The 26,583-nt window shown below is 51.2% G+C and overlaps 1 protein-coding gene across 2 annotated transcripts in view; it reads left to right on the top strand.

Moving 5' to 3' along the window:
- Positions 1 to 10,530: 10,530 nt before the first annotated feature.
- SAMM50 (SAMM50 sorting and assembly machinery component) overlaps positions 10,531 to 26,583 on the top strand; it is a 32,773-nt gene continuing 16,720 nt past the window's right edge. For both annotated transcript variants that reach the window (XM_022596712.3, XM_089921430.1), the window contains exons 1-10: positions 10,531 to 10,717; positions 15,615 to 15,725; positions 17,159 to 17,260; positions 18,088 to 18,175; positions 21,234 to 21,340; positions 21,824 to 21,954; positions 22,192 to 22,279; positions 24,687 to 24,815; positions 25,313 to 25,384; positions 26,178 to 26,264. In XM_022596712.3, coding sequence (XP_022452420.1) covers positions 10,697 to 10,717; positions 15,615 to 15,725; positions 17,159 to 17,260; positions 18,088 to 18,175; positions 21,234 to 21,340; positions 21,824 to 21,954; positions 22,192 to 22,279; positions 24,687 to 24,815; positions 25,313 to 25,384; positions 26,178 to 26,264 — 936 coding nt within the window. In that variant the 5' untranslated portion in view covers positions 10,531 to 10,696. The remainder of the gene's footprint in view (positions 10,718 to 15,614; positions 15,726 to 17,158; positions 17,261 to 18,087; positions 18,176 to 21,233; positions 21,341 to 21,823; positions 21,955 to 22,191; positions 22,280 to 24,686; positions 24,816 to 25,312; positions 25,385 to 26,177; positions 26,265 to 26,583) is intronic.

The following is a 26,583-nucleotide window of genomic DNA, read 5'->3' on the forward strand; positions in this document are numbered from 1 at the left end:
GTACCGCAAAAAAAAAAAAAAAAAAAAAATCAAACAATTCTAAATACAAGAAAAATTAAGCTAAATAAATTTCAGATTCACGTGAACTGGGGAATATTCAATATTAAATTAATACCTGGTATTAATGTTTAAGTTTATTGATCTAATTAATATAGACATGTCTTTAGAGCGATCAAGATTAAGTATAATACTTTTATTGTGCCTAGGTTTAATATAAACTAAATTAGATCTTATTATAACTGTCACAAATTTGTCGGCAATGAAAATAACTCAATGTGAAGAAACTTTTTTTTTTTCGGCACGCATAGATGAAGATCGCGGCACGCATAGATAAAGTTCATTCTGCTTCTACAAAAATTAACCCCTCATTGCCAGACTTTTGCCATCCTGATGTCCTTAAAACATGACAACAGTCTACTCCTAAATCAGGGAATTTCAAATGGGTAAACAATAGCTGTCAGTCAAACAGTCGGGGCTATGGAAAATCCCAGACGGCTGCTTGGCTTTTTCCAGCTCCCTGACAAAGCTCATTTTTTTATTTGATGGGATAAAGCCTTCCCTGGCTGCAGGGTTAATTCCCTCACAATGAAAAAAAAAATTACATTTCACTGAATATTAAATTCTAGTTTTGTTAATTAAGGTCTGTGTTACCAAGACTCACTTCCCAGTTAGTTCCTTGCTGTCATGTTATATTGCTAAAAAGTTTAATTGAATTATTAAAGGACACTCTTAAGTTTGTTTCTAAAGCTTATCTCAGTAATCTATTTTCGGATGAAGACCAGATGCCCCACGACCTACAATCAGGGGATCATGCATACTGGAAAAGATATAATTTAAAGGACTGTCTCCAACCTGGATGGATGGGGACCCATTGGGGGCTGGCTAAATGACTCTCTTTGTAACTACACCCTCAGTTTTAATCAGACTAGTCTGGAGTGGGGTCCCTGGTCAGAGGAGGATGAATACGACGTATTACATGAAGGTAATTTCACTTTATTTTGGGGAAATTCAAGGAAAAATGTGACTAAGAAATATATTAATGAAGACCATATCCCCATAAATAGCTCGGCCCTGGGAACTAAATATGTGGGGATCGGTGTGACCACCAGACACTTACTTAGTTTAACCTCCCGGCAAGATTCTCCCCCAAAATATAACATAATTCAGCTAATATTGAGAAATTTGTTATGCCAGTGCCCCTGTCACACTCAATCAGTCGGAGCCCAGATTCTCCCCTGTATGAATAGATGATTACTTCCTCGGAGTTTGGCCTTCCCAATATAATCCTAGGCCATAGGACCCCAGTCTGTTTCCAGAGGAAAACTCCCAAAAGGTCAGGGCCTGGCTCTGGGGACCCACAATGGGGGTATCCTTGAGGGGCACCGGATTTTCATTTCTGTGCGGTAACGGGGTCAATCTGGATCTTCCCACACTTTGGAGGAGCTCCTGCACAATAATTGCTGTGGTCCCAAGGCGACCATTATGACTGCAAAGGATTTAGCTTCCTTAGGAGACATTCCCAACCTTGGGTCCTTCCTGCAGGAGGCCTTAAGACCTGTCCTGGAGAGAAAAAAAACGAACCGCTGATTGGGGGGGGGGCATGCTTATGATAACCCAATTTTTGATTGCCCCGAAATAATGCATAGTGTCTTTAGAGGGCTCTCCTGGTTTGCAGGCATACCCCTTAGAGAGGAGCGTTCTCCATCTCACCATCAAGGTCCAGGAGCCTTGGAAGGCTACGGTAGCAGCCACTGAGGAACAGCAGTCAGCCCCAGGTTCTCTGGCCGAGGGGGTTTTACAAAATAGGACGGCCCTTAATGTTATAACAGCTGAGGCGGGGGTGTCTGTGCCCTACTAAACGAGACAGGCTGCTTCTATATTAATACCTCCGGCCAGGCTGAAGAAGACCTCCAGATTCTAAAGAAAAACATCAAATTAATAGAAGATTTAAAAGAGAGAGCAGGACAGGGCCCCAGCTGGCTTTCCAGCCTCCTCTCCTCTCTGAGGATCCAGATATGGACATGGCTATTGCCCTTGCTGGGACCATTAATCCTGATAGCCCTTGTTTCGTTGTTTGGCCCCTGCATTATTAACGCATTATCTAAGTTCATTTCCTGACAGGTTCAAAAGATTCAATTCCAGATGGTGCAACAAGGGTACCCGCCAGTTGGCACATGGACTACGTCGGAACAAGCTGCCTTATCATTCCACGGGCCCTCATCTCCCTCCATAAACACACCCTGACAGAGAGCGGGCATTGGGACCCAGGGCGCCACGACGCCCCTGTCCAGCAGGAAGAAGCTAGGAACGGTCATCGCCCCTTTCCCCAGTGACCTGGGTTCCTATCGCCCGAGATGGGGATAGGCAGACAGTCAGTCATGAGCAGGGTGTTAAGGGGCCAAAGATTTGGCCCATATATAAAAAGAGGGGGGAATGTGGAGCCCTACATCAAGGACAAGGGGCAAAAACTCTGGAATTAACCAAGCCCGCATAGCAACTGTTGCCATGGGCTCTCCTAATCTAAACCGCACAGCCCCACGACTCCACAGTAGGTAAAGTATTCACCATGTAGCAACCTCGAAGCACCCTGACCAATCGCCTGATGCCACCCTGCCAGCAGGAGTTTTCTTTGTCTTGAGGCTATAAAAGTTGGCCACTAGCCCACAGAGGGGGTCGGCTGTCCGTGCTCTGTCAGGAAGTGGGCCCGCTGTATCTGCAGCGCCCCTCGCTAACTCTGCACTTTGTTCTCAGTAAACTCACTCCTTTCTAAGATACTTCGTGTCTGGAAATTCTTCTTCCAACCCGCGCGCGCGGACGCGACACTCCCCGCTTCCACGTAGATGATCTGGCTGTGGGGCTGTGAGTCCGACAGGCACCCTCTCATCTGCTCAGGCCTCATGTGCCATTCTAGAAACGTCGTCGGGCCCCGGATAGGTGGCAAGGAGCTTACCCTCTGGTGCAGGAGGTCCTGTCTTATGGGAGGCGGCTGAGCCAATCAGAGGTCTCAGAGCACCTGCTGAAAGCTAATAACCAAGACTTACCTGCACAGGATGTGGTGAAGCCCAGGGAGGGGGCGGGGAAGCGCGTCCACTGGGCCTAACTGACGGCAGAGGGGGAGAGAGCCGGCCGATGGACCTGGGGCAGGGCAGAGGGACAGGTGCAGGTCAGGGAGGGTCAGGTAGCATTGGTTTGCCTAAAGGAAGTAGCTCTGGGTGCTGGGAGCACAGGGAGGGGGTGGAGTACGGAAAGAGAGGCAGGGCCCCTCAGAGTGTGTGTGTGTTGGGGGGCGGAGGGTGGGATGGGGTACCTGTTAATGCAGATTCCCGTCTGAATCACGGTCTCTCCACATGGAACCCGGCAATCTGCGTCGTTAACGTGGCCCGGATGCTGCTGCTGCTTTCTGAATTCTGAAAACTAATTCGGAGGAAGAAGGGCCTGGTGTCAGTTACCAGGGTGGGATCTTATCCTGAAGATCGTGGGCCTCGGCTTCCTCACCTGTACAATGGGGGTGACCCTCCTCTCCTCATTAGGTTTCTGCGAGGCTTCGGGGAGCCCCTAGCACAGTCCCGGCCACGTGGTGGGCACTGGGGAGAGGAGCCCACGGTTGTTTTTGCTATTAGCAGACACGGAAGTGTTTGAAGCAGGGAGCGGAGGGATCCGGTTTGCTCTGGGAAGTGACGGTAGTGGCCGCGTGGAGGAGGCCGACCACCCGCAAGTGGACTCGCCGCCCACTCAGCTGTCCTGGTGGAAGGTCCTAGAATGACTGGTGTTTGGAGGGGGTGTGGGGTGGGTAGAGGGAACCCTGTGGCTGGGGGCTGGGCTGCCCTTTGTGCAGTCTTGGGGGTTGGAAGGAAGAAAGGAGTAGGGTCCCATCTTTCCGTACAGGAGGCAGTTACTTTGGGGCGAGGGGGGTGCCATCCTCCAAGGACACCCTTGGTTAGGGGGGCATTAAAAGATGGTAACTTATTTACATTCTGGTACATCTTTTTGATCTACTCTAAATATTTGAAAGTTCTATATTAATTATAAGGGAATCTTTGTATTTCCTGTTGAATTATATATTATGGGAATCAGTGAGATATTCATAGAAGAAGCCTTAAAAAAAAAAAATCCAGTTCAGGGACTTCCCTGGCGGTCCAGTGGTTAAGACTCCGTGCTTCCACCGCAGGGGGCGCAGGTTCGATCCCTGGTCGGGGAACTAAGATCCTGCGTGCTGTGCGGCGTGGCCAGAAAAAAAAAGAAAAAAACTCCAGTGCACAAGACGTTCACCCTGGCACCCCCAGGTCCTCGCCTGTCCTCTCCACTTGCAGAGCCCTAATGGAGATGAGCGAGAGGCAGGTACCCACCTTCTCTCCAGGGTGGTAATTTGTTGGCAAGCACGGTGCAATATGACCCAAGGTGAAATGTGTGTGTCTGTTTTTCTTATTTATGCATTTGAGCATAACAAAAAGAAAAGAAACAATGGTAAGCTCAAAATCGTAAATGTTGCCCCCAAAAGTTGCAACTCTCACCCACACCGTGTATGTGTCCTGGAGTTGCAGAGCCAGCAAGGTCAAACCCAGCACTCCACTGCGAGGACGTACACTTTAGAGGAGAGTGTGGTTCTGGGGGCAAAGCCTGCGCGAGCCTTGCTATGGTCATGAGCACCGAGAAGGCAGTGGCTGCTCGTGAAAATACGGGGTCGGCACGCGGTGCCAAGCTGAGCTCCTCGAGTTTGCAGGGGCTCCCGTGCTGGTAGCGCTCCCTCCCTGAGTGAGGCAAGGCTGTGAGTGGTGGGCTTCCCCGGCCACCTGGGCCCCAGAACAAAGCACTGTCCACTATGCTGAGCTGGCCTGGAGTGAGGGAGGTGTCGCCTGCCTGACACCCACCTGGACTCCTGGTGACACACCCTCATACCTTCCCCGAGCCCGACTGTCAGGGTTCCCAGTGGCCTTTTCCGTCAGAACCACAGCGTAGGTCTAAGCAGATACAACCGCACTTCAGCAGTGTTTTATAGTAGCCAGGATATTTCCGTGTAGATAGTATTCTATACACCAGTTCTGTGATCATTATAAGGCAAGAAATATGTTAAGATAGGATTACGTGGGACTTATTTTCTTGCTACTTTTTGTAATTATTCAACCTTCTTATGATGAGCATATGTTTTATAATTTTTAAAAAATGGACAGTGAGACAAGGAAGTGCATTACGTTCTTAGAAACAGCCAAGGCTACCCTCCCACCTGTGCCTTAAGTGCTACCCCATCTCTTCGTCTTTGTGCTCCCAGAAGTCACTCACCCCACATCCTCACCAGTCCCCCGACCAAGGCCCTCACCTCTCCAGCACGGCTGGTTTCTCATCAGCATGCAAAACATGCTCACGTTCCTCTCACCTTGTTAAATAAAAGCCTCCCTCTATTTATGGTCCATTTACGCTCTGGGGAATGATCAGTGCAGTCTGTTTAATGCCAGGGAGCAACAGTCTCTCTGGTAAACAGCAGAACTTGGTGCAAAGCATGAGCCCAGTCCTGTTAAAAATGAAGACGTGTGTGGGCGTGTATGTGGAGAACAGAGACTGAAAGGATGTATGCCAGGACACCGACAGTGGTTAGCAATATGCCATTATCTGTAATTGCATTGTATATTGAATTTCCAAGTATTCCTTTCATCGGAAAATCATTTATAATAAACGTGATCGTGAAAGTGCTTTCCCTCGTCTCTGCATCTTTCGCGAGGAGCCACAGCGCTGCTGTCCTTGCCTCACAGCCAGGCTCCTTTAAAGTCCCCTGCGACCTCCCCACCCCCAAGGTTTATGGTCCCGCTGCCCCAGACGGCCCTGCCGGGCCAGGTGGCCTCCACATGCTCTGTCCTGGACACGGAGGGCCAGACCCTCCTTCCCAGATCCCTCTCCTTCCTCTGGGACTGCAGACTCCCCGATGCCATCCTGGCTACCGGGCTCTTCCCCAGGGCTGGGGCGTGCACACAACCACGCCTGGGGAGGCCTCGCTAACTCCGAGGAACCCCCTCCCCCCTCCGGTCTCTGGCTCAGGTGAGGGCCCACCTACCCCCCCTACCTACCCCCCCATCGGCTCCCCAACATCCTCCCTCCAGTGCAGAGCCCTTCAGCTCCCTCATCAGCTGTCCTGGTTCTATCAACAGCCGAGTCACCTGAGCCAGGAACTGGGGACGCACTGAGTCCCCCCACCCTCTCCTCCAGCCTGCCCCTGCCCTGGGCTGCTGCAACGACTTCCTGGTGGGCTCCCGTGGCCTGCACCCCGCCTCAAACCCGGACAAGTCACCCCCACCTCCCCACACGGAGAAGCTGCCTTCCTCCTGGGCATCCCTCCCTCGGTGCCCCCCCGGCAGCTCGGAGCCTGGTCCTCCGGCACCTGCCTGCTCACCCCGGGCCTCTGCCTCATGCCAGTGCCCGTGCCCTTTCCTCTCACCGGCTCACCTTCACTCCTCAGGCAACAGGCGCTGGGAACATGGGGGATGGAGGCGAGCCCCTCACTCAGGGTGCCCGCCCTCTGGGAAAGGAATAAGGAGACCCAGGCTGCAGCCCCAGGGAGTCCATACCACAGGATGCCCCAAACTAAGAGTAGGGGTGACCTCTACGGCGATCTGTGAAGACCCAGCGTCCCTTCCTCGTGGTCTCTGAGATTTGGGGTTTGACTTTATCCAGGGGACCAGTGTAGTCACTCATCTTCATTCCTCTGAGTGACGGGACCAGATCAGCACTTCATAAACCAAATCTTCTGGCAGGTTGTGTCCTTGCAGATGGCGCTAGGGATTTTATCAGTTAGGATAGACGGGGTTATGCTGTGTTTAACAAAGACTCCCAGACTCCCAAAAGGTTCACTCCTCAGACTACATGCCCATCGGACTTGGCTGACCCAGGCTGAGCCTGTCCCAGGCCCTCGAGGGTCGGAGTGAACGGTGGGGGAGGAACACAGTGCTTAAAGGTCTCCATCCAGAGTGACACCTCTCCCTTCTGCCTATAGCTAGTGGACCAAAGCAAGTCACATAGATGGGGGAAATGCAAGTAAGTCTACCTTTTGCCCAAAAGAGGAACAGCAGAGATTCTGGTGAACAGTGCCACTGACAGTCACAGAAAACCTCAAAACCCAAAAAGTCTTTAAGACAGAATAAATAACCCAGGAAATACCGAGGTAAAGAAAGCGAAATGCAGGATTTCTGAGAGCCTCTAAAATGTTAATGTACCAGGAGTTCCCTGGCAGTCCAATGGTTAGGACTCCGAGCTTCCACTGCAGGGGGCACAGCACCGGGTGGTTCCTGGTTGTTGGAACTAAGATCCCGCATGCTGTGCACCGAGGCCAAAAAAAAAGTGAATGTACGTTGTGACCGTCAGAGAGGGTAGAGCTGTGTCGTTGTGCTCCTAACGTGTCCTCTGCCACCCTGGCCCTTGTACACAATAGGGCTCTCAAATGGTATGTTTGGCTCAGGGCTCTTGTTGTAATATGCAGGTCAAAGTCATGGCTTCTCCTTGAGAGGAGGCTTATTTAAGAGAATAACAAGGAAATGCAGGAAGAAAAGTCTAGTTTATTCAGTGTTTACAGTGTGCCAGGCCCCATGCTTTAAGTTCATTAAATCCTCACTATACCATTATGCTTTAAGAACTACTATCCCCATTTTACAGATGAGAAAACTGAGCTTCAGGGAACCAGGAGCATGAATTTTTGAATAAGTGTCCAGCCTCTGTGACTTGTGCTTAAAATTTGTTTGGTCTCCTAGATTATCTTTGGAGATCTCTGCCCAAGTTTTCACACCTAAAACAGCCTTTTGAGTTTGAGCTGGGGGTCAGTGAGACCCGTGAAGCCCCACTTTGGTGGCCAGAGGCAGGTTGGCCGGGCCTGTGGGCACTGAGCCCTGGGCATTCGGAGTCTTACTGGGTAACAACTGGGCAGTGTTTTGAGCTTCTCGCACTCAGACACCTGGTGGCTGCAGCCTGTTATGTATGCCCCACCCACCACCCCCCCTTTAAAAATTGCCAGAAGAGGGGAATCCAGGGTCGGGAGGCTTCTGAGCCACCATCTACTCACCCCCATGGCCCCCACCCCCTGAAGACCCTGGGACACGTGGGCATCATTCAGAGGTGGCTAAGAGCCAGAGGTGGGACCATGTCACACTCTCTTTTGTTTGGGTCCCCCCTGGATTTAGGGTAAGTCACTTAGTCTCTCTGGCCCTAAGTTTCATCTTCTACAAAAGCCTACCTTACTGTGATGGTTAGATAAGACCATTTACGGAAAGCACTTGGCACCTGGCCTGGAACGTGGGTATAGGGACAGCTAATCCTTGTAGGGGGGGCACTCTCCCTGGGCTAGGCACAGCTTTACATCTGTTAACTCACTGAATCCTCAAAGCGATCCTGTGAGGTGGATGCCATTACTACCCTCACTTTACAAAAGAGGAAGCTGACCCAGAGAGGTAGCGGCCCTGCTTACCGCCACACAGCTTAGCAGTGGTAGAATCACGGCTGAACCCCAGCCAGCGGGTCTGTCCATAAAGCCAGCATCATAACCACTAAACGGGAGCTAATCTGGTTGTGATTCCTTGGCAAGTGGTGATCCAAAATGTCTTAAAAGCCTGCAAAAGCCCAGGACCTATTACTTCCTAGTGTGAAATGCAAGCCAATTAAAAAAAAATCTTTTGTACAACTGGCAGGGTCCTTAGCAATCTCATTATTTTATAGTGGAGAAAAGTGACCCTTAAAACGGGTGTGACTTGCCTGGGGTCAACAGCTAACTTATAGCCCAGTTCTTTCATCAGCTTGCAGCCTCCTGAACACACGCCCAGGCCCAGACGTCTCTCGCCGCAGGCCTGGCCCTGCACACCTTTCCCCTTCTCGTGCAAGGCCGTCCTGCCTGCCTGTATCACGGCCCTGCATCCTTGTCCCCCATCTCCCGCGGATGCCCTGCTGCCGCCCCTGCCTCCCCTCCTGCTGAGCTCCTCTTCCACCCATTTCTGGCCAAGTTCCTTATAAGCAGGTTCGCGGCCCCATGTCTTCAAAGACGTTAGAAACTAGTAATGAAGTCAGACATGGACATAGAGGTTTTTTTTTTTTTTTGCGGTACGCGGGCCTCTCACTGTTGTGGCCTCTCCCGTTGCGGAGCACAGGCTCCGGACGCGCAGGCTCAGCGGCCATGGCTCACGGGCCCAGCCGCTCCGCGGCATGTGGGATCTTCCCGGACCGGGGCACGAACCCGTGTCCCCTGCATCGGCAGGCGTACTCTCAACCACTGCGCCACCAGGGAAGCCCTAAAGAGCTTTTTAAAATGAGGGGTTCTTAAACCTAGTTGTCCTAAGAATTACCTGGCACGCTTTAAAAATATTCAGATCTCCAGGTCCTGCTTTCCAGAAGTTGGTTCAGTAGGTCAGGGCTGAGGCCCAGGAATGTGCAATTTCAATAAGCAGGGTGTGTCGGTTTGCCCTAGCCTACGGCAGGGGAGCAGTAATTCAGCAAATATTCACCAGGTCCCTGCATCACACCAAGCACTCTGCTAGCCTCTGGGCTCGTGGAGGGAACCAGACAGACTGGTCCCCACCTCTGGGGACTGACAGCCCAGCTGCGAAGACAGATGGATAGGTCACCTGGCCAGGGATGCAGTGTGGGAAGGAGAAGGGCCTGGGAGGCAAGAAGGGGAATGTGGACTTAATATTTACCCCAGGGATGCTGGAGGACTTCCGGTGCTGCTAATCAAACAGAAAAGAGTGTCAGGGTCTCTGGGAAGGGGTGGAAACGTTAGTGCACATGATACTGAAAATCCTTCTCTCATTTTGTCTCTTACTTGTTTCTCTCATTGCATTTATCGCCACGTGACTATTACTTATTATATACTGTCTTCTGAGCGGGGGAAAGCTGTTTCCACCACCCAAATGAAGCCCCAGGGCTGTCCTGTTCTCCGATGTGAGTGGCCCCCATGCGAACCCCCGATGACACGCACTGACATTTACTGCAGTTGAAAGAATAATGGTCATTTATTCGCTGCTCACTAAGTGCCCTGCCCTGCGCCAGGCGTTAATAACACTTTCATGCGAGCCTTGTAATCCATCCCTGCGAAGCAGATAAGACCGTCACACTTCATTTTGCCAATGAGGAGAATGAACCCTGTGGGGGGTTCAGTGACTTGAAAGCTCCGTGCGGCCAGCAGGAGAGGAGCGGGGCGCCGACCCGGATTTGTGCGGCTCCAGGCGCCGGGTGAGGCCACTGTTGCAGCCGCGTGTGCCGAGCCTCGGCCAGAGCGCGGGGACAAGCGCTGCACCATTGGACCGAGGTGCCAGGAGGGTTAAGGGAGACATGTGAGTGAAGTCCCGGCGCGCCCACCAGCTGGTCTGGTCTCCCCCAGGGCAGCTCCGGCACTCCCAGCGGGACCCTCACGCAAAGTCCCCACCACGCGCCAGCAGCTTCCCGGGCGCCACAGAACGCTCGGCGCTCGGGCGGTCTCCAAGACGCAGAGCTTCCCGGCGTAGGCGTGAACATCCGGGTCATAGATTCTTAAGGACCAATGAGCGGAGGAACCGTGAGCCAGGAGGCGGGGCGAAGGCGGGACATGATGGCCGCCCCCAGTCAGCCGCGTCCGGGGGCTTGTGGGTGTTGCACCAACCGGTAGCTCCCCCACTGGGGACTCGCTCTCTGCCTCACCCGCCGATCCTTCGTCGGGCCAGGGCAGCTCTGGGAGGCGGCGGCCAGAAGGGGAGCCATGGGGACAGTGCACGCCAGGGTAAGAGGCCCAGAAACCCGCGGGCTGCGTGACCTCTGGGTGGGCGCCGCGGGGGACGCCCTCGCGGCTGCGGCCGCGGTTGCCCTGGTGAGGGGACTGCAGGGCTCCGAGGCCGGTGCGGAACGGGGCCGGGGATCTCCGCCTGTAGCGCCCCAGCGCTGGGCCGCCGCGGGCCGGGTGGAGGAGGCCGCAGAGATGCCTCCAGCAGGTACCGCAGGCTTTCGAGCAGAAAACGGATACTCAGAGGAGGGGCGTGACTTGCCCAAGGTCACTTAGCGAGGCAGTGGCCCGGAAAGGACTCTCGGGCTTTCCGTGATGTCCTACAGCGGAGGAATAAGTTCTTTCTATCCTTAGCGGTTTCGGGCGTCTTAGTTCCTTACCCGTCACCTTTTCCGAACTCTCCCGCCCAGCCGCTCCTGGGGTCTTGCTAGACTCTTAGAGCACGAAGTAGTGTCTTCCAACCCAGACCCAGCTAGGAGTCCTCGTGTCTCTTGGTTACCGTGCAAAGACTGAACCTCGCTGAGCTTTAGTACCTCCTTTTAAAGTGGAGGCAGTGATAGTACTCACTCACCGGGCTGTTAGGAGAATTGAAAGACAATACACGTAAAGCACTTGCTGGGGTGCTTAGCGCGGCACCCAAGCTGCCCAGCTGCTCTTTATCGTAATCTTAACTGAGACCCAGAGAGTGACTGTTTGTCCGAGGTCACACCGTTAGAGCCTCAGAATGTTCTAAAACTCAGACCTCCTGAGTCCCAGCCCTCAACACAACTTCTCTTCTACAACGTGGATTGTTTGAGTTGCCCTGCTGAGAAGTTTTCAGGAGTTTCCCAAAAGAGTTTAGCACAGACTTCTCAGCCTGGTGTGCGGGAATGGACTTAACTTTCATTTCCAGATACTTCCTGCAAATGAAACACCGTTCCTCGTTCGACACACTCTTTGGACCGTGCTGTTGGGCGGAGCTTCCTCTCTCATCACTCACCCCCCACTCCCATCTTCAGCTGGCAAAATAGTCCCATCTTTTAGAACTCAGTTCAAGTCACTTCCTATATAAACCTCCTTATCTCGCCTCGTTTTGGATGTGTTGCCAACCTCCTTGACATTTCTGCTCTGGTGCCCTGTCTTAGCTCTGCATTTTTGACTTATCCTTTTAAAGCCTAAGTTTCTAGATGACGGTAGGAGCTGCATTTTACTTGCCTTGCATCCCTTGTAGCATCTTCGCAGAGTAAGCATTCATTCGTTTATTCAACTAATATCTACCGATGGTCAGCTCTGTGCCTGGCACTGTTGTAGGTGCTAGGAGTACAGGAGAAAAAGTCTCTGCTTTTATTAAGCTCCTTTGACACTAAAACTGCTGCTCCTTTGATGAACGTATTGACAAGAAATAATTTCAGTTCTTTAATTTGGCCTTTACATTTCACTAGCCAGCGTTGTTTGAATTTTGCTCAGGACTCACAGTAAGAAAACATCCCATATTTGCTATCTGGTACCTTCATGCATATGTGAAACAAAAGTTTTCTGAAACAGTATTTACCCTTGATACCTATTACTTTTTCTTGTATTTTCTATCTGATTCTAGTCTATATCACTTAAAGGATGCTGCTCGTAACTCATTACATTTATTTCATGTCCTATTTCTCCAGCTAGCACTGCCTTGCCTAGTCACTAGCCTGGCACGTGGCGTTCGATAAAATTTGTCGACTCGCTAGTAGACCGATCTGCTTAAAGGTTAGAGGCTAGATCCAAATATTTATTTTAATTCATTTCACTAAATGCTTACCCGGACACTGGAATGTAAATTCTGTAAGCGTGAGGACCTTGTAAGCGCTTGTCACATAGTGGGTGCATATTTGGAGAATGAATGAATCTCTAGTAGTGAAACAGTTCATTTAGGACATCAGGCTTTGGTGCAGTGGTGAAACTGTAAAGACATCACCTTTTGAATTAAAGGCTAAATTTCAGATTTAAGAATACAAATGGGTCTAGCATGTCTTTGGTGAGGTGTGTTTCATGCTTTTGAGGTTTTAGGAACCGTAATGGAAATTTTTTAGCATAGACTTTATGCCCAAAGTCTATTTGTCAAGCATTCAGATTCAGAAGAATGAATATGTGCGTATATTCCTAACCATAGTATATGCCCTGCATAGACAATCTGCGCATCTATAATATACTTTTTTGCACTACATAAACTTAAATACAGAAAGCATATTCATGAAATGTTGCATTAAAAAGTTACTATTGGGCTCCCCTGGTGGCGCAGTGGTTGAGAGTCCGCCTGCCGATGCAGGGGACGCGGGTTCGTGCCCCGGTCCGGGAAGATCCCACATGCCGCGGAGCGGCTGGGCCCGTGAGCCATGGCCGCTGAGCCTGCGCGTCCGGAGCCTGTGCTCCGCAACGGGAGAGGCCACGACAGTGAGAGGCCCGCGTACTGCAAAAAAAAAAAAAGTTACTGTTTTAATTTGTTCATATTTTTGAGAAATATAGTAATGATCTCGTTTTAAAAATATTTACACACTGGACTTCCCTGGTGGCACAGTGGTTGGGAGTCCGCCTGCCGATGCAGGGGACACGGGTTCGTGCCCCGGTCCGGGAAGATCCCACATGCCGCGGAGCGGCTGGGCCCATGAGCCATGGCCGCTGAGCCTGCACGTCCGGAGCCTGTGCTCCGCAACGGGAGAGGCCACAACAGTGAGGGGTCCACGTACCACAAAAAAAAAAAAAAAAAATTTACACAACAAAAACGAAAGGATAATTATGTGAAATAAATTCTGTTTCTTTGCCCAGCATTATCTTCCCTTTTTACTTATGTAAATAATCCACTTCTGTCACTGAGGGAAGGACTGGTTCTGTCTTATTCACAGCTGCATTCCCTGCTCTTTAGGGGACAGTAGGCACTCAGATGTTTATGAAATGTGAGAACAAAAGAAAAAAATCATTCACTCATTCCATAAATATTTGAGTATTTCTGATATAGCAAGGCAGATAAAAATAAGAAAAAGCAGTACCTGTAAGGGTCATAAATTTCCTCCAAGAGGTGTCTTGTGAAGGAGGGACTGATTCTCCCTGAAGAAGCCAGGGATGGCTCACAGAGGAGATGGCACTGAAGGTGGTTCTTTCAGCTCTTTCGGGGGAGGCAGGTAGTTAACCTGGGCGGAGAGAACCAGGTGTGCACAGACACAAAGGTGAGGGTCGGGGGTGGTGGGGATTGAATCTGGAGTAGCAGGTGGGGGCCACATGGTGGAGGTCCTCATGTGCCCTGCTAAGGAATCTAGTTGCATGTGCCCCTGAGGGCACCTTTGAGGACTGTCGGAGTCTTTTAGGGCAAGGATGGGAGAGAGGACATGGCGCTGTCAGGCCATTACCTTTCCAGAGGACCAGTGGCATGATGGAGGATGTGCTGACAAGAGGCCGTGAACATTCCAGGGAGAAGGTGAGAGGGGCCCGGAGTCCCCACTGCTCCACATTCTGCAGATGTCAGACGCTCCTGTGCGCTTCAGAAGTGCTTATCTGTAGAGAACTGGTGGAGTGAGGAAGCAGCCGGATATAGTTCCCATAGTTTTCCCCAGAGTTGTGTTTCTCCCATCACCTGGTGCCACACTAGACCTTCTGAATCCATTTTCACGAGTGTCTGGGAATCCCCGTATATATGTAATAAATACACAATGTTATGTGTTCATTATTATACATACTATTATACTATCATGTCTCCATAATTATTATTATAGAATCCTTATACAGAAGATGCTAGAATGCTTTTGAGACAGTGTCAGTTCAGACTGAAGGAAGGGACTGCTTTCTGGCTGACCCGTTGTATGAGCATATGCAGTTCCCCTTAGTGTGTGAGACTTTCTGAACCAAAACGAATTATGAGTCCAGAAACATATTTTTTACTAATTTGGCTGGTTAATATAATTATCCTAGAACGTATCCAGTTTTGATTTTAAAAATTAGGATACCTTCTATAACGGGAAAGCAAAAAAAAAAATTTTTTTTTTTTTGGTCTTCAAATGGGCCTCAGGTGTACAGAACTAGGTGCGGTATAGTCCTCGGTTCATGGCATAGCCATTGTAGGTTTGTGCCTGACCCTTTCGCTGATGAATTTTCGTCTTTGCTTTATGAATTAACAATACTCTGGACAGTGAGGGGTCAGCGCCAGCCTAACACCTGTGCGTCGACAGCCACTTATGCTGCCCGTGTGCCCCCCACCCTGCTGCCTTCAGCCCCAGAGGGCACCGCGGTCCTGAGTTTTATGGGGCACCGTCTAAAGACAAAACTAAAAGCTTTTTTTTTCTTTTTTTTTTTTTGGCTGTGTTGGGTCTGCATTGCTGCGCACGGGCTTTCTCTAGTTGAGGCGAGCGGGGGCTACTCTTTGTTGTGACATGATGTGCAGGCTTCTCATTGCGGTGGCTTCTCTTGTTGCGGAGCACGGGCTCTAGAGCACAGGCTTCAGTAGTTGTGGCACGTGGGCTTCAGTAGTTGTGGCATGTGGGCTCTAGAGCGCAGGCTCAGTAGTGTGGCGCACGGGCTTAGTTGCTCTGCGGCATATGGGATCTTCCCGGACCAGGGCTCGAACTCGTGTCCCCTGCATTGGCAGGGAGATTCTTAACCACTGTGCCACCAGGGAAGTCCCAAGCTTTTTTTTTTTTTTTTGCGGTAAGCGGGCCTCTCACTGCTGCGGCCCCTCCCGCTGCAGAGCACAGGCTCCGGACACGCAGGCCCAGCGGCCATGGCTCACGGGCCCAGCCGCTCTGCGGCATGTGGGATCCTCCTGGACCGGGGCACAAACCCGCGTCCCCTGCATCGGCAGGCGGACTCTCAACCACTGCACCACCAGGGAAGCCCCCAAGCTTTTGTTTTTTAATATAAGTTCATTTATCTGTGGTTCCTCCCTCCCTTTCAGAGTTTGGAGCCTCTTCCAGCCAGTGGACCTGATTTTGGAGCATTAGGAGAAGAAGCTGAATTTGTTGAAGTTGAACCTGAAGCTAAACAGGAGATTCTTGAGAACAAGGATGTGAGTATCCCGTTGAGGGCTGGATAGAGTTGTTACTAGAAACACTTGCTTCCACAAGCTGCTGGGGAAACATAAAGGGATTAACCTGTGTCGACACCTTTATCAAAGGAGAGTTTGCAGCCAACTACATTTCAGAAAGACTGGACACTTGGGGAAATAGTTTCTGGTTTTAGAGGAATAGTTTTTCCTTGGTGATTATTTACGTGGCAAGTGTAAACAAACACATTTTTGAATTTATGTTACAAAAAAAAAAACCCAAAAGTATTTCAAAGAGAAACACAAATTATGCTTAAGTTTATTCTTTGTTCCCTGCTCCCAGAAAACAGACCTTGGGTCTTGAATAAAAGTTTTTCTAAACTTTGTTGCCTTTGAAATTAAATACAGTGGGAGAAATGTAAGCACATTTTTCATTAATTCTTTTTTTTTTTTAGATGTTAGGGGTAGGAGTTTATTAATTAATTAATTTATTTTTGCTGTGTTGGGTCTTCGTTTCTGTGCGAGGGCTTTCTCTAGTTGTGGCAAGCGGGGGCCACTCTTCATCGCGGTGCGCGGGCCTCTCACTATCGCGGCCTCTCTTGTTGCAGAGCACAGGCTCCAGACGCGCAGGCTCAGTAGTTGTGGCTCACGGGCCTAGTTGCTCCGCGGCATGTGGGGTCCTCCCAGACCAGGGCTCGAACCCGTGTCCCCTGCATTAGCAGGCAGATTCTCAAGCACTGCGCCACCAGGGAAGCCGCCATTCATTCTTTGCTTAAGATCTTAGCATAGTATTCTGATGACCTGGAAGTCATACGGTCCCCTACCACTGCCATTATCCCTCCTTGATTTGCCTCGGTTGCTCACCGCCATCTGCGGCACTGTGCATGTTGCCCGTTTCTCTCCCCTTTAGAATATAACCTCCATAGAGGCAGGGATCTTTATGTTTTGCTCACTGCTGTATTCTCAGTGTTCAGAATGATACTTGGTTCATAGGTAATCAGTGCATTTTTATTGAATGAATGAATGCAGTGAGCATTTATAGACAGGTGAGAGGCTCTGAGCCAGCATTTATCAGGCTATATTGAAACCCACACAAGATCTCTGGTAAAATACATGCCGTTACCACACCAGGTCACAGTCAGCGTCATCCAGAGGCCAGTGCTTGGGGAACATTTGGGGAAGGATGTGTAGGGGACCTCTGCACCCTGCCTGGGGTTAAGACTGACCTGGTCCTTGGTCACCTGGCTGCAGAGACCTTGTTGATATTCACAGGAAGTAAAGACCTAGTCAGTTCAAGTGACCAGTTTTTTGAAAAGGTGAGGAATTAAGAAGCGTGGATCATTAAATTAAAAAAAAAAAATCTTTGAAACTAATTTCAGACATTTGTCTTTAGCCTTGATGCCTGATCTCTTGCCCTGTCTGGTACTCAATAATCTGCGTCCCCTTGTCACGTCTAGGTGGTTGTCCAACACGTTCATTTTGATGGGCTTGGAAGGACTAAAGATGACATCATCATGTGTGAAATTGGAGATGTTTTTAAGGCTAAAAACCTTATCGAGGCAAGTATTCCCTCTGCTTGGCCTTCTTGTCCATTTCCTTCTGAAGATCCCATGAAGCTCTGTGTGCTCACACACTGAGTACCCCACCCCAGCCTCCACGGATGACCTTGCCGCCTACGCTGAAGGGGGCTGAGCCCCCTCAGTTCCCAGAAGCCTCCCACATACTGACGTGCGTTTGCCTTCACCCTTATCCCGGAGAAGAGGTGTCTGTCCGCCCGTCCACGGCTGGCCCCTCTCTGTGTTCCTCACAGCTGTCCCAGCGCTGCCGTAGAGCTGGTGGCAGTAGGTGTTGACCCTTCCCGCAGCCCGTTAGCACTCAGTGTGCTTCCCCTTGAGGGCCCTCAGCGACCGGGGGCGTGGGCTCTTGGTAGTTACCCACCCTCGCCGTCTCCTCGGGCCTTTACTCTGTTTATCCATTGGGGTCTTTCCTGGGTTGCACTGTCGTCTTCTCCTCCATGGCTTCCTTCTGTCCTTCTGCCCTCGGCACCACATCTCCCAGCCTGGGCAGAGTCGCCAGCAGTCTCCTGAGGCCACGTCCAGCTGCCTTCTTCCAGTCCCCGTTTTACTTGACCTTGCAGCAGTGTTCGGCCATTCCCACTTTAAAAAACTGTATTTTTTTTTTAAGCTTAAAGTAACTTTTTACTAAGTAATCTTTTTACTCAAGTAACGGCTCACTTGTCTGGTCTTGGTGGGGCGCTCTTCTCAGGGATCAGTACTTCACACCACATGCTAAGCCGCTGGCCTAAATGCTGCAGCCACCATTTACATTCCTGCACCTTAGAGGAATACGGTCTCTGTTTTTATTATTATTATTTTTTCTCTTACAGGTAATGAGGAAATCTCATGAAGCCCGTGAGAAATTGCTTCGTCTGGGAATATTTAGACAGGTGGATGTCTTGATCGATACATGTCAAGGTGCATATTATGGTGCGGTTTCTCTTTGATTCCCTCCGTCCTCCAGGATCACAGACACCTTGTGTCCAGGGAGAGCACCTGTGGCCTCAAGGAAGTAACTGGATCTTTACGTCAGGCCGAGGGAGGACGGGTGGCTTTGAAGGTGCTGTTGTCTGAGCCCCTGGATGGTACCAGGGCTCCGAGAAGGATCTCCTTCCGAGAAGGAGAGAGCCAGGCTTTTCTGAATAGCCCACCCCAGCAGGCGTCCGGATGGGCTCTTAGCAGACTCCACCTAAATGTGTGTTAAAGAGGAGGGCAGTAGGAGTCAGATTTCACTTTGGGTTTTTGTTCGTTTGCTCGTTTGCTGTGTGATATTGGGCAATTCTGTCCACTTGGTCAGTGTTTATTCTTTCATTAACGAGTCCCTGCCATGGGGGGAGACAGTAGCAGACAAGGCATAGTCTCCTGAAGGAGCTTCTGGTCAAGTGGGAGAGTGTCGGGGACAGACAGAGAAGTGAGGACAGTTGGTGCTGTAAGCGGGGGATGCTGGAGGAGGAAACTTGGCCTCTCCTGGTGGGGCGGAGGGAGAGACGGATCAGAGATCTCCCGGAAGGGGTGATGCATGGCTCAGACCTAGAAGATGTGTGTGGGTTCGTTTGGGGAGCAGGGCTGGTGAGGAATGTTCCAGGGAGACAGTGTTTAATAGGCCCAGTGGCCAGAGAGAGAAAGGGTCATTGGATGGACCACAGGGCTCCGCAGAGGCAGAATGCAGATGTGGGGAAGGAGAGTGACGAAAGATAAGGCAGGAAAATGATCAGGAGACTGCATCGTAAAGGACTTACTGTGTGGCTGCAGACCTCATTCTGAGTTGAGTAGACTGTTGAAAAATACATATTTGGAATGAATCAAGGAACAAGTGAGCTCTTCAGGATTGAGTGGAAGATAGTTTTGAGAAGATAAAAATGAAACAGTAGGGCTTCCCTGGTGGCGCAGTGGCTGAGAGTCCACCTGCTGATGCAGGGGACACGGGTTCGTGCCCCGGTCCGGGAAGATCCCACATGCTGTGGAGCGGCTGGGCCCGTGAGCCATGGCCGCTGAGCCTGCGTGTGCTCCGCAACGGGAGAGGCCACCACGGTGAGAGGCCCGCGTACCAAAAAAAGGAAACAGTATATGAAAGTGCTTGCAAAAATATAAAATACTATATGAATGAAAGGGATTTCCATTACCTGGAATATGGATTCATCTGTGACTAACAGAGACACCAAATACCAGTGGCTTAGGCAAAAGAGACCTCTTTCCATGACAGGTGGGAGACCACCATCTGGGGCTGGTGTTGTCATAGCTCTGCTCCTTGAGGTCACGACCTGGGGCTGGTGTGGTTTTCTCCTGGTGCTTGTCACTTCACCGTCTCTAGGGTCCCCTGGTCCCTGCGATGGCTGAGCACCGTTCCAGCCTCAGGAAGGAGGAAGGAAGGGGGAAAGGGCACACCACTCTCCATGAGCGAGCACCTGTCCCAGGTGTTGTACACGGTTCTCCCCTCTCATCCCACGGCCACATGGAGCTATAGGGCAGGCTGGGAAGTCAAGTCTGTGTGGCCACAGACCCAGCCAACACGCGAGGATTCAATTACGATGAGAACCATGGTTCTCAAAGTGCACCCCCAGCCAGCAGCTCTGCTCTCCTGGGGACCTGGCAGAAAGGCACATCCCACTGAAGCCGCCTGGCACGGCAGGCCCTGCAGGTGACTGATGAGAGCTGAAGCGTGAGACCCGCTGGGCTGGTGCGCAGCGAGAAGGGGTGCTGGGAGACCACCGGCTGTCTCTGCCCCTTGGAGTCGCGGCAGTAATAACAGAAGTGTCTGTGCTGGGCTCCGTGGGGAGGGTTTCTGTACACGACCCAGTTGGGGCCTTACAAAAACCTGGTGAAGTGTCATGGTTATTCTTTTAGAAAAAAACATTTTTCAGCTAAGGAAACAGGCTCAGAGAGGTTTAAGCGACTTGCCCCTGGTTGAACAAATGCGTGACAAGAGTGGCCCTTGCCGCTGCTCCGGAGGGCTTGCTTGGTGGCAAGTCTTGTGGGTGGCATTTAGTTTCAGCGCTCTCCTGTCTGTTGTAAATGTGACATGTATGTGGTCAGCTGGTCCACTTCTGTCAGTGGTTCTCCACCCTGGCTGCCTTTAGAATTACCCGGGAGCTTTTAAAAAAGAATGGACGCCATCCATTTGTCAAATACCTAGAACGTACAACGCCGAGAATGAAGCTTAGTGCAAGTCACGCTTTAGTTCGTAGTAACGTCTCACTGTTAGTTCATCAGTTGTAACAAACGCACCACACTAGTGCAGACTGAATGAGAGGGGAAATGTGTGTGAGGGGGTGAGAACTTTATACTCAGTTTTTCTATAAACCCACACCCGCTCTAAACAGTAAAGTCTGCTAATTAAAAAGAGAAGTGGTGCCAGGGCTCCACCCTAGACCAGCTGAATCTGAGGGTTTGGGAGCCAGTGCCTGGGCGTCTGTGTCTTGACAGCTCCCAGATGCGGCTGGTGTCCAGCCAGGGCCGCAGGGTCAGCCCCGACCTTTCTGAGGGGTGCCCAGGCTCCTGTGGCGCTCAGCCCTGCTCCCCTGCCCCCCGGGGCCCACAGTGGCTAAGGGGTAGCTGCGCTGAGCTCAGGCACCACGCCCCCGGCTTGAGGGAGGACAGAAAGATCCACCTCCTCCATCTGTGTCGACGTGTTGCTTCTCCGCCAGGGTTCCTAGGGCCCCTCTTGTCACAAGAATTCCACGTTGTAATGTCAGCTGAATTGAGGCCCCAGGTATTCTCAAGGGCCTCACTAGTAGGGGAACAAGTACGTTTGGCAAATAATGTAAATAACGTGTGTTTAAGTAATGCTGCTGCTGCTGATTCCTTGCAGCAAAGTCCGTTTTTGATATCTTCCGTTTGGCGTCGAGGTGTAATGGGATTTTGTGTGTGCATGTTCTTGGGCTTTAAACCCAAGTGTTTTGTCGTTTACAGCAGTGGGACCAAACATAAGACTGCATACTGGAGCTGTCTTAATTGTTTCATCCTTTTCACTTATTAGGTGACAATGCCCTTCCCAACGGGTTAGACGTTACCTTTGAAGTAACTGAATTAAGGAGATTAACGGGCAGTTATAACACCATGGTTGGGAACAACGAAGGCAGCATGGTGAGATACAGGTTTTTCCCTTCCTGACAGTGGAACTTTCAATTGTGAGCTTTGAAAACACGACTGATGGTAGTTTTGGAACGCTTTCACTCCCCTCAACCTTTATTTGTAAACTATCCCGTGGTCCTCATTAATCTTAGAGTTGATTATAACATGCTTTGTTATAAGTGTGGATTGTTTGGGAGTGATGTGGGCATATCACATGTTCATATTACTAGTTTCCTGTTGAAATTCCCCTAAACCCCAAACCCGTAGAGTTGATTTCTCTGAGCTTCACAGTCAGAAGGTTTAGCCTTCTTGAATTCACCAGGTGTGTGCACTCAGCGGAGGCAGGCTTGAAGGATGAAGAGCAATCACAAATGAAAGGCAGACCCGCACCTACATTTTTGTTCTGTTTTTGAGTGAGTCCCTTAGCTCACGCAGTCTTTCTAAACAGTTATCTTTCCTTCCATTTAAACCCCTGCTATTTTTTTTTCCTCCTAGGTACTTGGCCTCAAACTCCCTAATCTTCTAGGCCGTGCAGAAAAGGTGACTTTTCAGTTTTCCTATGGAACAAAAGAAACTTCGTATGGCCTGTCCTTCTTCAAACCACAGCCTGGAAACTTCGAAAGAAAGTAGGAAGCCAAACAGATCATTGAGTTCAGTGGCCTTGTTTAAAAGTTAAAATAGGTGGCTTGTTTGTGAAAAGAAACTTTGCGGAATCAGCTGACCCTTCTGCAGTGTTACAACAAGCCCATAGATTTCCCCATGAAGATGAACCCCTGAAGTATATTTTTAAATCTGTTGATTTAAATGTGTACAAGTTATAATCACTGTTTCAGCTTTTAAAGCCCTGTCCCATTGTCTCCTAGTTTCTCTGTAAACGTATATAAAGTTACGGGCCAGTTCCCTTGGAGCTCACTGCGCGAGACAGACAGAGGAGTATCAGCCGAGTACAATGTAAGTAGCTTTTCAGTCCTTCCCTTCGGACACTGGAGTGGGACCAAAGAGTCTGTTGATTGATTGATTCCCAAAGACAGCAAGCGGGGGCGGGGCCGGGCGCGCACAGCCACTGTGTGGCCTGATGCTCGGAGCCTCAGGCACTGCTGCTGGGGTCGCCCTCTGTTCTCTGCCCTACCGGCCGGGCACCTCTTCACTAGCCAAGTGCACGTGCCGGGGCCAGAGAGCGGCTAATCTCCATGGTGGCAGCTCCTTTGACCTGGTCAGATTTCTTCCCTGCTCCTGACTTCCTGGGACACCATCTGTTTGTCCTTCCTGTACCTGCTAAGATCGAAACCTGACAGCCAGTGAAAGTTACTTCAGCTTTCTGGAAGCTTTCATCATTGGGTTACAGTTAGTTGACGTCTAGCAGGATGCAGCGCATGGAGTTACTATCGTTTGACCATTTTTTGGCTTTACGATGAACGCTGCTCTTTTTTTCCTTCCTTTCTAGCTCATCCTTATTCCTCCCGTCCTGTTCTAGGCTTTAGTTAACGAGGAAAGACCTTGAGACACAATCCCGTATAAAAATAGTTCCCCAGGTCTTCAGACCAGCAGCCTCAGGCTCACCTGCAAATTCATGGTCCCGAGTGACCTGCTAAGTGAGCATCACCAGGAATGGGGCCCAGGAAACTGTCTCAGCACGCCCCTCGTCGCCCCGTGACTGTGGTCTGAGAGTCCCCAGTCCCTGCCCAAGCTTGCCTCCTGCTGTGCGCTCGGCCCCCTGTGGGCACTCGAGACGCATCAGCCACTCATGCTTCTTACCCTTGCAGCCCAAAGTCATGAAAACTGAGTGCTCCGAGGTAGCCAGGAGGGCGCAGCTCAGGATGGAGACGCATGTCCATTCTCACCTCGGTGTGGCCGCCCTACGCCATGTGCAGGGGGTTGCCCTCAGACCCTCCTGCCCAGTGCTGGGGACGCGGCAGCCGACACCCTGGCAGACACTCTTCTCTCCAGCCCTGCCCTCCCGCAGGACGCGGAGGCTACCGACAGGGTGGGCGGTTTCTCCCCACCTTTCTCTCCCGAGACCCTTTTATCTCTTTCTTTTAAGCCTTTTTGAAAGAGCAGATCCTCAGGAGAGTAGAAGCACCTTGTTTGTCCACATGGGATAGAGATGCAGGACGTCAGAGTGTTGGAATAGGCTGCGAGAGAGGGCAGGCAAAGGGACGCAAGGGCTGGAGCTCCTGCAGCTGCAGCCCTGCCGTTGAGAGCAGAGGCTGCAGAGGAGAGAACCGCATCCTCCTCATGTGTGTCCTCGGGGTCTGCACCAAGTAGACAGAGACTGGGTGGGCCGTTCCGACCCACTGGGCTACGCGAGCCCAGTGGCATCATCTGGGCCCTGCCTCGTCCTCCTGCTGGGAATCCAGAGACACAGATGTGTCTCCTCTGAGCAGTAGTGTTTCTCCCGTTAAGAGCCGCCTTATAAGGGAGGGAGGAAGGCTTTACGTCAGCTCTCCCCCTCCCACAGGCATTGGGAAAGTAGCTGAACCTTGGGACCCTCATTGCAGAAAAGGCGGCTGGGCAGGCCTGCCCTCCCACCGTCTGCCTCCCCAGGACCTGGCCCGGTGCCTCGTGGCGGCTTCACGAGGAATCGTGCTGAGGTAGTGGCCCCACGTTGTCACCCTGGAAGCCACGTGGGCTGTCTGGGCCTGAGTGCCGCGAGAACGCCCAGCGTGGGACTCCCTCTGGGGACTGTGACGTGGCCTGGCTCCCTTGTAAGGCTTGCATCACTGTTGTCCTTCCCAAGGCCACCAGACTACGCCGTTCGCTGTTCAAAACCAACCTGGGCATTTCTCTAAGACGGAAGTCTGAGACAGGCTGGCTTGGCTTCGCGGGAAGAGGGTCAGGCCAAGAGGCGGGTCCCACTTGCCCGGACCCCAGCGTTCACTTGGCTCAGGCCTCTCTGGCCGCAGGGAGGAAGCTCTTCACTCATGTGTAACCTTGTCTCCTGGCTCTTCTCCAGGGGCTGATGTGGGTCATCTGGGTCACCTCTCCTGGCTGCAGACAGCCGGCGGGGTGTGTGTCCGATGGTCTTAGACTGGAAAAGAAAGCAGTCAGTTACAAAGCTGTATGCAGCTTTCAGACGAGCCACCCCGTCTCCACACCCAAAGCACAGCCCTGCCCCTCATGCAGTTTTTCCCTTTGATCGTGGCCATGGCTTTCTCCCCTCCTCCCTCCTGCCTGCCTGCTCTGTTCCCTCCTTCCCCAGCTTCCCTTCGTCTCTTCCTGTCTCCCATCCATCATTAAAAACATTGTGTCTTAGCTTTTAGTCTGTCCATTTAGTGATGCCTCATCCCAGGACCTGATTTGGGACGGACCCCTGTCCACACAGCACGGAAGGCTGATGGTTTCCCGTGTTTGCCTGCAGTTTCCCATTTGGAAGACCAGCCACGCTGTGAAGTGGGAGGGCGTGTGGCGAGAGCTGGGCTGCCTTGCCAGGACAGTGTCTTTTGCCGTCCGAAAAGAGAGCGGGCACTCGCTGAAGTCATCTCTCTCGGTAAGGGCAGATGTGTAGATACTTTGACGCAGCCGTGCCTTAAGTTGGGAGAATAGCCTTTGCCTCCATCGGGAGGGATTGAGAAGAGTCACAGTTTGGGTGGCCAAAATGGTGCCTCCTGGTCACTTTGAATTTCTGGACACAACCTCATGTCATGTTTTCTAAGTAACATCAGAGGTAACGGGCAGTGGCGTGCGTAAGAGCTGACTGTGGCATCTTAGTCGGGAGCTGGCTGAGTTGACTGGTCAGGGTGTCGAGCTCCCTGAGAGAACCGAGCCGGCGATGGGGTCGGAATGGCCCACCCAGTGGATGTGACTTGTTTCCCCGACTCTCCCAGGTCCCTCACGTGTAACGTGGGGTTTCCGTAAAGATTACGTGTCGGAAGAGTTGTGGACTGCTTAGCACAGCGCCTGGCGTACAGTTAGTGCCCAGTGAGTGTGTGGTGTTGTCAGAGGCCTGTTTGAGGTGCAGATGCCCCCGATCCTCATTTCTTTCAGCACGCGATGGTCATCGACTCTCGGAACCCTTCCATCTTACCGAGAAGAGGTGCTTTGCTGAAGGTTAACCAGGTAGTATTCCTTCCCCTGTGACCTCTGCAGACTCCGTGACCCTGGAGGGATAGGGCATCATGCAAGGGTAGTCACGTTTTTAATACAGTTTCCTCTCATTGTGAAAGTCCTTCTAGAATGGCTTGCAAGGGTGTCCGTCCCCCTCGGGGATCTTAGCCCTGGATTTGCTCCCTGTAGTTCAGGCTTTGCCTTCACAGAGCACAGAGTCAGGATAAGGTTCCGGTCTCTTTGATGGTGTCACTTACTAGGCCAGGAGGAAAGTTGTGATTTGATGGGAGTGATTTCCCTGGTGACCCTTGAAGAACACCCAAGGCAGGGGTTGTAACTCACATGCCGGGAGGGCCTGACAGGTGACCTTGGGGAGAAGCGGGGCTCCGACGCTCTGTTTGCCTGATCTCAGTGTCAGAGGAGCAGCTAGAAATCAGACTTTCATAGGAAATGTGCCATGTTGTAAAAGGTAGGCTGATTTTGTTTTCCCCGCAAACACTGATTAGGCCAAACAAGCCGTATCGTCCTTAGCAAGCTCTGTAATGAAGTGTTGATGTCGCCAGTGTTTTACTCTCACACGTAAGGAGTGCCGTTCTCTGCGGTTACTCAGTGTGTTTGGTGATTGTGTACCTCTGTCAGGCCCCTGGAACCGTCCAGAACAACTAGGACGTAGCTTCTAGGAGACAGAAGTGGCGTGTTGCCTTTCTAAGCATACAGAACAGCAGACTTAACCGCAGTGATGCTGTTTAGAACCCTCTGTAACAGGTCTGTTGGCTCCCTTTGACCTGAGGACCCTCGCCCACAGGAGCTGGCAGGCTACACCGGAGGGGATGTGAGCTTCATAAAAGAAGACTTTGAGCTTCAGTTGAATAAGCAACTCATACTTGATTCAGTGAGTATCTCGCCAGAACATTGTCACCTGTGTTTTTATCTCTTGTTTTTGGAATCTTAGAAGACCTCAGTTCCCAAATATCTAAAACACTAAAGAGGTCAGAACACTGATGCTTGAAAGCCAAGTGCTTGATCTTTTCAGTTTAGCCAGACTTGAAGCTACCTTGGGGAGAAGCGATGAGCAGTCCCTTGAAAACTCATCTGTCAGCCATTGTACGTAAACGAGCCCCTTCCCCACTTATCCACTCAGGGCTGTCAAGCACGTGTGTCTGGAGGACAGGGCTGCCGCTTTCTTCGTCTCCTTATGTTACTTCCAGAGA

Source organism: Delphinapterus leucas, chromosome 11, assembly GCF_059928025.1.
Source record: "Delphinapterus leucas isolate spDelLeu-1000000601 "Yukka" chromosome 11, BTC_Dleu_Yukka2, whole genome shotgun sequence".
Taxonomy (NCBI): Eukaryota; Metazoa; Chordata; class Mammalia; order Artiodactyla; family Monodontidae; genus Delphinapterus; species Delphinapterus leucas.